This window comes from Balaenoptera musculus, chromosome 17 (genome assembly GCF_009873245.2).
Source record: "Balaenoptera musculus isolate JJ_BM4_2016_0621 chromosome 17, mBalMus1.pri.v3, whole genome shotgun sequence".
Classification (NCBI taxonomy): domain Eukaryota; kingdom Metazoa; phylum Chordata; class Mammalia; order Artiodactyla; family Balaenopteridae; genus Balaenoptera; species Balaenoptera musculus.
Genome location: NC_045801.1, coordinates 79,413,888 through 79,428,841, shown reverse-complemented (window position 1 = coordinate 79,428,841; position 14,954 = coordinate 79,413,888). Strand labels below are relative to the sequence as shown.

General features: G+C 41.2%; 1 protein-coding gene across 2 annotated transcripts in view; it reads left to right on the top strand.

Moving 5' to 3' along the window:
* Positions 1 to 14,954, top strand: part of SNTG1 (syntrophin gamma 1) — a 206,273-nt gene that overhangs the window by 84,163 nt on the left and 107,156 nt on the right. For both annotated transcript variants that reach the window (XM_036830508.1, XM_036830507.1), the window contains exons 9-10: positions 2,318 to 2,448; positions 12,525 to 12,654. In XM_036830508.1, coding sequence (XP_036686403.1) covers positions 2,318 to 2,448; positions 12,525 to 12,654 — 261 coding nt within the window. The remainder of the gene's footprint in view (positions 1 to 2,317; positions 2,449 to 12,524; positions 12,655 to 14,954) is intronic.

The window sequence follows — 14,954 nt, the reverse complement described above, 5'->3', positions numbered from 1 at the left end:
CTAGAAAGCAAATTTATATTCTACTATTGGAATTAAAATAAATAATACGGATAAATAATTTTCAAAAGATACCAGATATTCCACTGTAAATAACAGATCTGTAAAATGAAATACATTAACCCTGATTAGCTCAGTAGCTGAAGTGGGACTTATCTCGTATTTTTTATAAGAAAGAAACAGAAAAGAAAGTGACATGTTTACAACTTTGGTACATAAAGACATCCAGTCGGGGTGCTACATCAGGACATGTCAGAGATCACATGTATTTTTACATCTGCCTATCCATGAAGTCTATAAAATGTGATTTGTAAAGCTTACCATCCTCACCTATTGGTGATTGTCATTCTCCATATTCCATTACCTGTGTCTTTTATGTTCTTTTACATTTTCTGTCTGTTCACGGAACAATGAAGGGAGAGGATCTCTTTGTGCTTTTCATAACGACAGGAAATAAATAATTTGCCTAAAGTTATGTTGCAAAACTGTGAAATAATCTAGACAGACATCTGAGTCATTCTTTCCATGGTTTCAGCTCTGATTATGAAAGTTAAATGTTGTGCTGTGGTGTCAGAGAGACGTAGGTCGGAGTGAATCCTGGCCCTGTTGCTAACAGGCTGGGGGCCTCGGGTAGACGCCTGACTGTACAACCTCTCAGGCGTGGGCCTCAAGCACGGGGCCCGGAAGCAGGTTTCCGCCGCGCGCTGCTGTGAGCTTAGTGGCAGGGCTGCTCAGTCAGGTCCAGCCTGGCCACAGAAACCGCGCCCCTTTACCCCAGGGCGTCACACGGGATTGTGGTTTCAAGTGCCCTCATGCAGAAAAGATGGGAAACAATAATTTACTGCTTCTAAAAACCTTTAGGTTTTCCTTTGGTGACAGCCTTGTCTTTGGAGATGGGTGCAGGTGTGGCACAGAAGAGCTACATAACTTGCCCCAGGACTCATCAGTTGGGAAACCGGGATTTTGAACCCAGATGGTCTAATTCTTATGGGGAGCCTCAGACCTCACCCCGCCGTTGCATGACCACTGCCTGATCCTGGTCACATGCTGACCATCTGTGACATCTGACGTGAGGACCAGGAGGAAGGAAACAATCAATGGGAAACCTGGGTCTGTGCCTTTCAGTCACCATAGAAGCACTGAAAGCAGCCGTCTTGCACCAAAGGCTGTGTGTCCCGGAGACCTGCCACCAGTGGAGCCCCTCGCTCTTGTCAGCCAGGCCTCCCTCCCGGGTGCTCTGAAATGCTCGCAGGATTTCGTAGACTTTCACCGGCACAATGGTTGACAATTAACCTAATGCCAGAGAACTCTCAACCTCTAGTGAAAATAATGGAAGTTTCCCCCTCCCCCCCAATAAGCAATTTTGAAGAAGTTCATACCTGAAAGAAAAGTTAATAATATCTAGACTCACAGAGGTTCAACATTTAGACTAAAGTAGAATCTCCTTCTAGCATCACCACTCAAACATTATAGAATCTAGAGCCTAGAGAGAAATCCGTGTCAGCAGTTCTCTGATCAAAGGGAGCCGTGACTTGTACCGCCCAGGCCTACTACACGTCAACATCATTCCTGTGCTGGTGCCAGGAAACATCTTAACGGGGAAGCCGATCCAATGAAAGAAACATGGATCAATGTCAGCTGAAAAACTCAAACGTTATTCAAAGATGTGTCTTTTGTATACATAAGGAAAAAACTTAAGCTTTTTATGAAACTTAAAATATATGTAGTTTTGAACCAGTAGTAGTTGTCTTAACATTAAAACGATATAAGAAAATACAAACATTTTATTGACATAAACGTGAAATTAAAACAATGGACAAAGATTTCCTTGAGTAGTGTTTGAGGGTTGTTTTATAGGACTATTCATTCTACTCAAAAATATTTTTAAGTAAGTGATGAATCACAAGCCCTTATAACAACGTTTAGTGCTTAGCAGATAGAAAATGTTTGCTAATTGAACTTACTTGATTTTTGTCACCTACTAGTTCACTGTAATTACAGTTCTGCCCCATCTTTCTCATTCTTGAATGAATTCAGTCGTCGCTACTTTATTTCTTCTTCCTTCTCCTCTGCCCATTTTTCATGTTTTCACTACAATTCTTAATCTCAGTGGTTCCCTCCTCACTTTCTTATAGAATTCCATTAACAGCGAAATTAACAAATATAACTTTATTGCCAACGAATAGGGATTTCTTGTGGTGTTCTATAAATGTCTTTTGATCATTTAAGGGTAAAATACCCCTCAAATGAAAAGGGTGTGGCGTCGACCCTGAAAACACAGAAACAGAGCAGCAACGCTGAACGTTTGTTTCCTTTCCAGGACACGCTGTCCTGCTCTTCGTGGCCCGCGTCCCCGGGCCTGCGGTGGGAAAAGCGATGGTGTGACCTCAGGCTGATTCCTCTTCTCCATTCCCGGTTCTCCCAGTACGTGCCCGGGACAGACCTGAGTCGGTGAGTTCATGTCAGTGGCCTCCGCCCATCTGTTGGTTGAAAGTGAGACCCGGAGTGAAACGTGTAACATGACCTGCCTTATGGGTCTTACCTTCAGGTTTCTAAAAGTCGGAAGACCCGCAGAAGAATAGCATAATGTAGTGAAACACAGCTCACCGCAGGTGCTCGGGGCATAGGTTTGGCGCAGTTCTCAGCCCTGCTGACCGAGCCCCGGTGACAGTCGGGCACCAGCCCCATCACCCTGTGGCCTCTGAGTCGGGGGTCAGCTCAGTCCGGCTCCCACCACCTCACCCCACCTTGGGGACGACGGGTGGCTTGGAGCCTGAGGTCCTGCTGGGCCAGAGCGGGCAGCAAGGGAAGGGGGACAGAGAGCTGGGCAGCCCCGCCTCGGGCCCCCTCACTCGGTCCAGCGGCTGCAGGCGGGTATGGAGGCTCGGCTCCCCGCTGGACCTCACGCTACCGGCACGGGGAGCGGGGAGCTTGGAGGGCTGCTTGCTTCACGCGGGTGGGGCTGGGCAGGGCAGCTTCCTGCTCGACCCCTTGAACACCAGCAGGCGGGGAAGAGGCGGACAGGGGAAGACCAGCTCCTGCTCTGCCTGCTGAAAGCCTGGGGGGAAGGGCGGTGGTGCCACTGATGTTTGGTCAGATGAGGGCAGGTCGCCAAAAAGGTGGAATGCTTTTAGCCCACTGGTTTGCTAGCCTTTTAACTACGAGGACAGACGTTCCTTGAAGCACTTCCTTGTCTTGCTGTTGGTCATCCTGGATGGAGACCCCGGAGCACCCTGCCTAGGATACACGGGAGGCGACAGGGGAGTTCGGGAGACTGACCCCCCTGTCGCCTCTCAGCCCCACGGCCCGCAGCAGTCGCCTTACCCTTCCGCCTTTCAGGAGCTGCGTGTGCTGGCCCTCGGGTCACGTTCAAGGTCCTTTAGTTGTATTAGGGAGCCCTTGGGAGGGATGGGCTGCGCTCCCTTGCCCGGAATTGGAGGCTCACCGGTACTGATAGTCAGATATTTTTATTATGTATTTAATAGTGTTCCCTAATTTTTGTTACAATTACTTCTTTGACCAATCCGCTACTTACAAGTGTATTGCAAACTTTCAAAATAGTTTGAGATTTTTTAAATTATCTCTTTTGTTATTGCTTTCTCGTATGATTTCATGCTGAATGGTTTCAGTGCTTTGATATTTGTTGACACTTGATTTCACCTAGTATATAAATAATTTGGACAAGTGTTCCATATGCGCTTCAAAGAATGTGCAGTGTCATTTTCCTTAGTTCAGTGTCTACATGTTTCAACTAGGTTGTATTTGTTCATTAGGGATTCTGATCCTCTGTATCATTAATAATGTTTGTGTCTGTTTATTGTCTCAGATATTGAGAGAAATGCATTAGTCTCCCAGTACGATGGTGGCTTTGTGTATTTCTCCTTTTAAGTGTGTCATTATTTGCTTTATATATTTAATTCTATATTATAGGATACAAGCAGATTTAGATTTTTTACAATTTCCTGATGATGACCCTTTTATCATTATGAAATGTCCTATATCTCTGGAATTTTTTCTTACCTTCAAGAATTACATCAGGTATCTACACTGTATATTCTTTTATCCATTTCTTTCAACTTTTTTTAGCCCTGTGCTATAATATGTATCTCTTCTGTGTCACATATACTTTTTTGTTTTTTTAAATTCAAAGTAACAATCTTAGTCTTTTAATTGGATTATTTAGTCTAGTTGCTTTTAACATAATCACTGGTATATCAGAGATTATATCTGCCATCTTAGTATTTGCTTTCTATTCAACACTCTAGCTCTTGTTTTTTATAATTAAAATTTTTGTTTTGAGATAATTATAGATTCATATGCAGTTGTAGAAATAATAGAGAGAGATTACATTTATTTTTTGCCCATTTTCCCAAATGGTAACATCTTGCAAAATTATAGTACAACACCCCATTTAGGAAACTGACATTGACAAAATCCACCACTCATTCATTCAGATTTCACATGCCTGAGTGTGTGTGTGTGTCTGTGTGTCTGTATGTTTAGTTCTATAGAATTATATCACATGCTCATGTTCTCATATCCACCATCCCAAGCACAAGGTAGAAGAGTTCCATCACCACAAGAACCCTCCTGTTGCCTGTCTGTAACCATGCCAGCATCCTTCTTCCCCATCACATGACAACTCACTACTCTGTTCTTCACCTCTAATTATTTTGTCATTTTAAGAACATTATATAAATGGAATCCTACATTATGTAACTGTATTGGATTGAATTTTCTCACTCAGCATAATTCTTTGGTAATTCTTCCTAGTAGTTGCATTTTTCAATTGTTTATCCCTTTTTATTTCCGATAGTATTCTGATAGTATGGCTGTATCACATTTAAAAAATTCATCCCTTAAAGGACATCTGGGTTGTTCCAGTTAATTCTAAATAAAGATGAAATGAACGTTTTGTATAGATTTTTGTGGGAATGTGCATTTTCATTTCTTCAGGTAAATGTTCAAGAACTCGAGTACTCGGTTGTGTGATAACAGCGTGTTTAGTTTATTGAGAAACAGACACATTGTTTTGTAGGCGGCTGCACAGTTTTGCATTCCCACCAGCAGGTTATGAGCCATCCAGTTTCTCTACATCTTCGCCAGGATTGGGAGTTGTTGCTGTCTTTTACTTTACCATTCTTACGGGTGTAAGATATAGGTATGATATATCATTGTGACCCGAATTTGCATATCCTAGTGATGTTCAACATCTTTTCATGTGCTTATTTATCACATGAAATCCTCTTTGGTGAAATGTCTCTTTGTCTTTTGACCATTTTGTAATTGGCTTTGCTTATATATTTTTATTTATTTTTTTACTGTTGAGATTTGAGAGTTTTATCTATATTCAAGAAAAAAGTCCTTTGTCTCAACACACTAGTTTCTGTATTCTATTTTCTTTAACTTTTTTCTTACTTTTTGAAATAATTAAACATTTTTATTTTTTAATATTCCCTCTATTGTTATATGTGCATTCTTTTATTTTGTTTTAGTTATTGCCTAAACGTTAGACCGTATGCCTTAGTCCTTCCAGGCTGCTATAACAAAATACAGCAGATAATAACAACAACAAACAACAGAAATTTGTTTCTCACGGTTCTGGATGCTGGAAGTCCTACATTAAGGCACCTAGATCATGTTGTAGTCCTTTGATGAAGCCCCCCCACCCCTTCTTGGTTCATATTTGGTGTCTTCTCACTCTGTCCTCACTTGGTGGAAGGGTCAGGGATCGCTCTGGAAGCTCTTTTACAAATCGCTAACCCCAGTTCACGAGGACTCGCCCCCCATGGCTCTAGCATCTCCCCAAAGTCCCACCTCTCAACACCATCACATTGCTCACTAGGATTTGGAAACATGAATAGGAGGTGGGGCACCAACACTCAGACCATAGTACCATCCATACATGATTTATTAGTGTTTAATGCAATTTATTAATTTTGCCTCTTTCAGAAAATTCTAGAAACTTAGAACACTTTAACTAATTCCTTTATTTCTTTCTTGTCTTTGGGCATATATATATAGTTAGATAGATAGATTTGAATTATATATGTATCTTAAATTCCTCAAGATATTTTATTATTTTCAGCTATTATTCAAATGTATCCTACCTTTAATTTTTGTTTCTCTTTATTTTTTTTCTTTTGTTTCTATTTTTCTTCTGCTTTAAAAACTTTTGAAATATTTCTGTTAATGGTATTTTTAATGTGTACACTTGTTTTCTTTTGTTTTTACTTTAAAAAATTTTTGTAGTTACATGATTTAAAACTAGTTAGCTAAAGCAATTTATGAGAAAAAAGAAATTGTGTGAATCCAGATGACTTCTTACATTTTTACTTTTATGGCACCTCAACCCATCAACAGCTTTTAGCGATTGAATTAATTTCACTCAGTAAATATGACAGTAATAAGCAGTTATAAACACAGCACTATTCTGAGTGGATTGCACAGCAGCTCAGATTGTTCCCGCATTCGCTCAATAAGTACTGATTTCATGCCGATGTGGGAGGTGTTGTGTTTGCTTCTTCCTGTGAAGGAGCTCACAGTCCGGTGGCAGTGGAAACAGTGAGAGGATGAAAAAGAAAAGATAAATTATTGGCCCAAGACGACAGATATACAAAATTGTTGAGCTTGGTTCGAAACCTAGGATGTTATGTGCTGGTTGGTTTGGCCAAGGCCCATAATTTTAACTCTGATGACGTGATACGTCTCATACTTAATGGCAACAAAGTTGTGTTACTGTCATATACTATTATGTAGCATGAATTAGAACATCACACTATTTTATCAGTGGGGAGACAGTTTATGTTCATCGTATAGTAATGATTTAGAAGTATATGTGTCTCAGTTCTGAAGTATCAAAATATGACAGAACATTGCAGTATCAGGGAATTAGAATGGGAAGGTTATTAAGGAGAAGAAAGTGGTTGATGGTATTAACTACAGAATAGAAATACTGAATAGACTGAGAAACAGATTAAGCTTAAGGTGACTTTGGCTAGAGTAATTATTGGAGTGAATTAGATAGAGAAAAATGTTTGTTATGAGAAGGATAGTGACGATAAAGTAAGGGAAACGGTGTGTAAGGACGTGTCATCCATAGTGTGATGGGGGATGGGATAGAAAATTCAAGACGTCTCCTGCTCGTGCTTACTGGCTGAGGGGAAGGAGGAGAAAGAGCAGCCCCGTTTGGTGCACCATTGCCTTTGCTCTTCCGTCGCTCTGTTACAGGTGGTGCTGTGCAGATGGGCTGGGAGTCATTGAACGGATTGACTTTCTTCCATTTTCACAGACAGGCCAGCAGGTCCACAAGGACTTCGCTCTATGTGAAGCCAGAACAATTGATGATTTAAAAAATATATTCAACTAAATAACATTAAGATCCTAGTCGATTTCACCTACTCTATGAGCCATGCAGTATCCCTTTGTATATGTTTGGAAGTAAGATGTCCTTCAGTAGGGGGATGGATAAATAAACTATGGTACACCCAGATAGTAGAATATTATTCAGCCCCAAAAAGAACTGAACTGCTGAGCCATGAAAAGACATGGGAGAACCACAGATGCATGTCACTAAGTGAAAGAAGGCAATCTGAAAATCCTACACACTGATTCCAACTATATGACCTTCTGGAAAAGGTGAAACTATGGAGACAGTAAAAGCATCAGTGGTTGCCAGCGGTTGGGAGGTGGAGAGAGACGAAGAGGCAGAGCAGAGATATTTGGGGGAGTGAAAATACTCTGGATTATGTTATAATAATAGATATATGTCATTATATATTTGCCCAAACCCATAAAATGTGGAACACCATGAGTAAACCCTAATCTAAACCATGGACCTTGGGTGATATGACGTGTTGTTGTAGGCTCACTAATTATAACAAAAGTGCAACTCTCTTGTGGTAGATGTTGATAACAGAGAGGGGGTGTGTGTGTGTGTGTATGTGCGCAGGAAGTCTATGGGAAATCTCTATACTTTCCCCTCAATGTTGCTATAAACCTAAAACTTCTCTTTACAAAAGTCTTTAAAATGTGAGGTATGCAGGACAAATGTTGCCATCTTCCTCTTACACAGAGAGAAATTAGAGGTCGGAGAGTTGCATAAAATCAAGGTACTTGCAATGCCTTGCAGATTTTAACTGAAGCGGGACAGAAGGGCATTGCAGACAGAGAACAGTGGGGAAAAGCCTCTGTTGAATAAAAGTTCAGGGCTTGTGTCGGATTGGTGAATTTCAGCTTTGGAAAATAGGTAACAGAATGGTTTGGAAGAGCTTCTCTACAACCTCACCAAATAGGTCAGGTTTTGAGCCTGAACCATAAAAGCTGTGATGAGATGGTGCCCCAAGGTAGCATCAGGAGCAGAAACGATCTGAACTCAGTGAGAAACAGAGCACATTGCTGGAATCATTAACCCGAGCGGGTTTTTTTGTTTGTTTGTTTGGTTGGTTGGTTGGTTGGTTTAGTTTTTCCTTTCCTTAATCATCTCCCCAAATTGTTAATAACCGATCAAGAAAAATGGCCTGTTTTTCAAATACTGCTTGAGTCAGTGCTTTCCTACATACAGAGAACCACTCTCATGGAACAATCTTATGTTCATCCTGAGTATTGGGATGCCCTTCTTGCTTCTCTCCTGCCTTCATTAACATTTTTCCATGTTCTTATCCACCACAGAGAGAACATATTTGTATCATAAAATACAAATATGATCCTTTCACTCCAAAGAGTCAGTGTTCCCACGGCCCTGCCTGACTCAGGATTAGTTGGAAATGCCACCACGTGGTTGGCAAAGCTCTCATTGATCAGGATTTGCTTTATTGCCGCCTTCATGACTCACCGCTGCCCCAGATGCACATCGCAACGAGCCAAACAGCCCCTGTTTCTCACAACCTCTCACACTTTCACGCTGCTGATATTTGGTTCTGGAGTAACTACCTCCCATCTAAAATGTGCACTTTCTCTCCTCTCCCACGTCTAAGCCATTCATCCAGTTGGATCCAAAACCCAGGAGCAATGTGGACTCTGCCTGCTCCCTCATATTCTGTGAAAGGAAGCAATCACTGACCCGCAGACTTTCTAACGCCCTTATAAATCCCGGGAGCTAACTGTTTTATTGTCACTCTCACTAACGCACGTGTATTTCGGTCCCACGTCATCTCGTAGCCGCCAGGTACCCTACACGGTGGGGCAGGACCGCCCACTCCAAGCAAATCTGACCGTGGGAGGCCGCCACGAGGTTCAGCCGTGGGTCCCGTGGGCTCTAAGCTCCTTCCGTGTTCACACCCTCCTCCTCCGAGCCCGCCTGCTTTCCCATGATGTCCCCACTCCTTTTCCTGGACAAGGCCATCTGGCCACTCCAAACCTGTATAGTTGAGTCTCTACAGCTCTCACCCCTCCTGCTTGAAATGCCTTCTCCGAGTCACTCCTCACAAATTCAGCATCTCCGACATGTGCCTTCATGTGGCATACGATGGACAGTCAAAACATGAATTACTCAGTTGTGTTCATGAGAAATGTGTGTGTTTTCATGTAAACACATATTATATTGAAAATTATTTATGAATATTTTTAGTGAGCAGTCTACTTTTCATACAAAGAAAGACTAAGTTTGTATTTTTTTTTAATTATTTATTTATTATTTATTTATGGCTGTGTTGGGTCTTCGTTTCTGTGCGAGGGCTTTCTCTAGATGCGTCAAGCGGGGGCCACTCTTCATTGCGGTGCGCGGGCCTCTCACTATCATGGCCTCTCCCGTTGCAGAGCACAGGCTCCAGACGTGCAGGCTCAGTAGTTGTGGCTCACGGGCCTAGTTGCTCTGCGGCATGTGGGATCTTCCCAGACCAGGGCTCGAACCCGTGTCCCCTGCATTGGCAGGCAGACTCTCAACCATGGCGCCACCAGGGAAGCCCCTAAGTTTGTATTTTAAATGAATAAAACTACTCTGAAATTCAGCAACATTTGAGAATAACTTTTGCTGCCAGAGTTGTGATCAAGAATCCTTAGAAAAACAGAAAAAATGATATTGAGCAGAAAGTGGAAAAATAATCTGCACTCAAAAGTTCAGATTTTCTAACTGTAATCATGTCACTGCTTTTTTCAGCCAGTGTGTGTGTTTTTGTATCTGTGTGTGCGTGTGTGTGTGTGTGTGTACAAAGAATCATAATTTAGTCTGAGAATCCTCAAGACTACTACAAATATTGTTAAAGTTTCATGTTTCCCAGTACTACAATACTAACTTAATGGGTAATGTAGTTTATTGATTTCAGAGAGTATATGATCAAATAAGTTAAAACAAATAAGTTTTTTTTTTTTTTTACAATTACTGATTATCTTGACTCAAAGAATTACATTTTCTAAAAGCTACAAATACAGCCACAGCACCGCAGTTCTTGCGAAGTGCTGGGTGACACATTCTTGCAAAACTCTCTCAAATATTGCGTCAAGACCACACATTAAAGGCTCATTCAGGGACCTCCAGTGATTAGTGAAAGTATTTGGGTCCCACCAGTTACTGCACAAATCTGTGAAGTATATTTTTCTCATTTTCTGTTAGGGGAAATTGAGGTGCAACTAAGTGAACTAATTTGCCAGTATTCTTATTTATTCAATAGCAGAGGCAGAAATAGGACCCAGGCTATAATCTTTATGACCAATTTATTTTGTAAGAGGTTGTATGTAAGCAAATAAACTGTTCAAATACTTCACTTATATTCATGAAAGGGTTTCCAACAAATCAACCTGAAAAGTGGAAACAGAATGTAAAAATTGATAGATATTAGTGTATAAGCCTGGGTTTATATAAGGTTAGTCCTTTAGAATTATTCCATGTGGAGACTGTGTAGCATGTGTGGTTACAAAGACTGCAGATTTCCTCTAAGTGCATTAACTCTAATCAGCTAAAAATATCCAGCTGCCACGATTCATTTAAAGCAGAGAGGACAAATATGTTGAAGACATTCTTTAATTTATGGTGCATGAAGCAATGGTTATGATAATCAGAGAGCAGAAAGAAGTGTATGTTACTAACTCAAATTAGTTCTCATTTTCCATGGAGAGTTGAGCTTCTCTCTGCATATTTTAAATGTCTTACTCTTGAATATCAAAATTAAAGTTAAGAAAGTCACGTGAAGTTGCAGTATTCTTTTTGTGCTGTGCGTATTTTTTCTTGCCACAAATTCAAAAGAACATTATTTCAAAGAGACACACAATAGTTGTTCCCCTCAGGCTTTTCATGTATTTTTAAGAGCAAACAAAAAAGAATATTTGAACACTTCCCTGTAATCATTTGAAAGTGCTGGTCAAGGCTATCGGAACAAGTTTCTCTGAAAACATTAATAATGTGGATGCAGAGAGCCGTAGGTGTGAGTCTTTGCTACGTGTCCGGTTCTGAAATCTGGACCAGTCTTATGGGACACGAGAGTGACACAGGCCTCCTGATGAAACTGGGCCAGAGAAATGCCGCTCGCGGTGTCTTTGTTTGCAGAAATGAAATCACGTGTAATATCCACAAACTCCTACTTACAAAATTCAGAAGAGACAAAAAAACAATTTAATTGGAGAAAAATATATAAATGTACACTATTTACTTAGCATTTTGAATACTGAACTACACAATTTTTCTATTGCTTCAGAAATGGCTGGGATTTAAAGATAGTGTGTGCATTTTCTAAAGTGTATTATGTTGCACCACAGAGGCATTTGACTACTTTCCATTCATTTTGGGATTTTCATCCATTCCTCTCCATTAAGCTTGTATTGAAACATGCAAGAACTTGAAACAGGAAGATAAAAGTAAATAATGAAAGCTGTAGGAAACTGCTTTAAACTCAACAGCACTTTTGTAGACCATTTAGGACGGCATCACTGAATGTTCTCTAACAACAACAAAATCTCAGTAGAAGACCATAGAGATATTTAGGCTGGCCACCGCATTTTAAGGAAAGTTTAGTTGTTACTGAAATGCGAACATCCACATAAATTTCGAGCGTGAGTATTTAGACGTGGAGAAGAACTGTGAACCTCTTGTCCGAAACCATCTTAGAGAAGATGAGGAGCAACTGGCTTAACAGCTGACAAAGTGCTTCAGCTCATGACAACAAAAGATTTTATATGATGCTCGGTATCTGTGCGTGTGGTTTTTGTGTGATCTTTCCGCTGTACATCAGAAATGCATTGAAAAGTGTCAAGAGGAGACGATGGTGGCCAAAATAATGGATAAACATCTGTGTATAACTTTATGGCACACTGGAGAAAGAATCCCTCTCAAATGTCTTAGATATGCATCTCAAAGATTCTCCAAATGTATCTGAATCTCAGGATGCTTTGTAGTCATTCAAAGTTGTGTGTTGTCTGGGTTCATCTTCAGTGTTCCATTTAAAAACGGATGTTTTTAAAAGAGAAGTAAGCAAATATGAATTTGAAGCGGCATTTATGTTGTGTGAAAGAAGAGCTTTTGAACACATAACTATTTCAAGTCGCAAACAGACAAATGAGGCGATGTTTTGATCTAATTTGTTCTGACATCTCCGCAGGCAGAACGCTTTTCAAGTCATCGCCGTGGACGGGGTCTGCAGTGGGATCATCCAGTGCCTGTCTGCTGAGGACTGTGGCGAATGGCTGCATGCGGTAACCACCAATATCTCCAGCCTCACAAAGCACAACGTAAGTAGTGATTCAGGGAGCTCCCGGCCAGTTCCTCAGCCTTGGTGAATTTCTTCAATACATACCTAACTTTGCATCAGCTGCTTGGTGTTCTTCTAAGAATGGACCACTGCACACCCATCCTAAAAACTATCGTGGAATGTTTAAAGAAAATCACTCTGTCTTGAGAGTTTAAGTCCAATGTATCAGCTCAACAGTATTGACACCTAAGTTTCCATTCACAAACATTGTAACTTCTACATTAGTTAAATAACTGAAAATAGATATTTAGCAGGTAAGCACTAAAATATCTATTATCTGTATCTATATATATCATCCATCTATCTATATCTGTATATCTATCTATATATGCATCTATCTAGATATCTTTACATCGCTTCTCCCTCTGGTTCCTCTGGGATCCCCAAAATTTAGAGTATTAACTTGAAGCAAGTACTGTTTGTTGCAACTCATGAATCTTAACCTTCACAAATCTATGCAAGTAGGGAGCTGGTTTAGGCTTTAGCTGGGACCCAGCCCCCTAACCCATGGCTCCTGCCCTCCTCTCCTTCCACTGGGTAAGGGAGTAGCCTAAGTAAGGTGAGCGGGCTTCGGCGCAAGCGCGGCTCTAAGGCGAGTCTCTCTGAAGCGTCATCTTCCGTTGTTTAGTTTGGTGCCACCTTGGATAATGGTAAAATAAAATCAAAATAGTTTTGTCAAAATATTTTTAACCTTTATATTCAACGATCTAGAAAAAAGTTTTCAGACAGCAAATAGAATTGCATTGTTTTTTTGTCTTGGGTTTTGTGGGGTTTTTCGTCAGTCTGAAACCTCTTGTCCTTTTCTGCGATTCCAATATGATGACACCACCAGATCAGCAGAGACTGAATCTTGGGTGGACACTCTTGCCCAAACCAGACGTGCCCCAGAGATATTAGCCTGGATTATCCGGGAGGGTCCAGTGTAATCACTAGAGTCTTTAAAAGTGGAAGAAGTAGGAAAACGAGAGGACTAGGGAGATGGCAGCATGGGGAGGGGTAGGGCTGACATTGCTGGCTCTGAAGATGGGGAGGGACCAGGACCCCAAGAGAGCGGGAGGCCAGGAGAAGCTGCCCAAGACAAGGGGACACTGCCCCTCCAGACAGAGACCATCCTGCCCTCACCCTGATCTTATCCCAGAGAGGCCCACTGAGGCTTCTGACCTACAGAACTGCAGGATCACGGATTAGTGTTTCTTTCAAAGCACTGTTTGTGGTAATTTATTATTTCAATAATAGAAAACGAATATAGCACCTATTTATCTTCAAAATAAATCCATTGAATTTTTTTCGCTTAATCTAAATCTCATGGTTTAATCTGAAAATCATACTTTTACTCTTTCACGTTTAACTTTTTCGGAATAACCATGACATGCACTTGCATATAACAGAAAACAACCTAATATTTGTATTATTAGTTTGTCCATGTGCAAAGCAGCCTACAATATTATTTGAGTCTCTAGACCCTTTCAAAATAACTCGTTTGTAATAATATCACAAGAAAAGTCATCATAATTGCTGAGCTAAAGCCACCTGAACGGGGACTGTCTTTGGAGTGGGAAGGGTCTGTGTGTCTCAGTGCCTCGGTGGGCCGGGCAGGGCCGGGAGCCTTCAAATACCACAGAAAGGGGGAGGGAGAAAGGGCAAGAAGCAAGTGAAGGAAGATGGAAGTATAGCTCCGAACACGCTATTGTTTGATCAAAGGGAATTTAAGCTGATGCTTTTGCAGAGGTATGGTTCCCATGGGGAAAGCATGGCTTTGGTGTCAGGGACTCAGTGTGGAGCCTTGGTCTCTACTCACCTGCTCTGGGACTGGGCTTTGTGGTCCCCTTCGTCAGCGGGCACTGATAGCTTCAGCCACTGTGAGGGTTAAATGAAAAAGTGCTTTAGACATCCTGGCCCTTAAATGATGCTGAAACATTTGCACTTTTTCTTCTCTCCAGCTGCACTCTAGATTAAATGATTTAATCCATAAACCACCAGTAAATGGCCGTATCGATTTGCTTATTGTATGTGAGGTTGCACATCTTTGTTTTGTCCAGTTGTCATTTGAGATTCTTCATCTTCTGAAAGATGGTTGTTTGGATAACAGAATGTTGATAAAACGGAACAAGATGAGTTAAATGTCTGGTAGTGACTAGACCATTAAGCATCTATATTTCTGGCAGCCACAGATCTACCCCTCAGTTCCCTCATCTTTAAAAGAGACAGAGGGAAGACGATAAAAGGCAAAGCTCTCTTTCAGCCAGCATTTCATGAATCTAACCTTTCCAGCCACGCTTT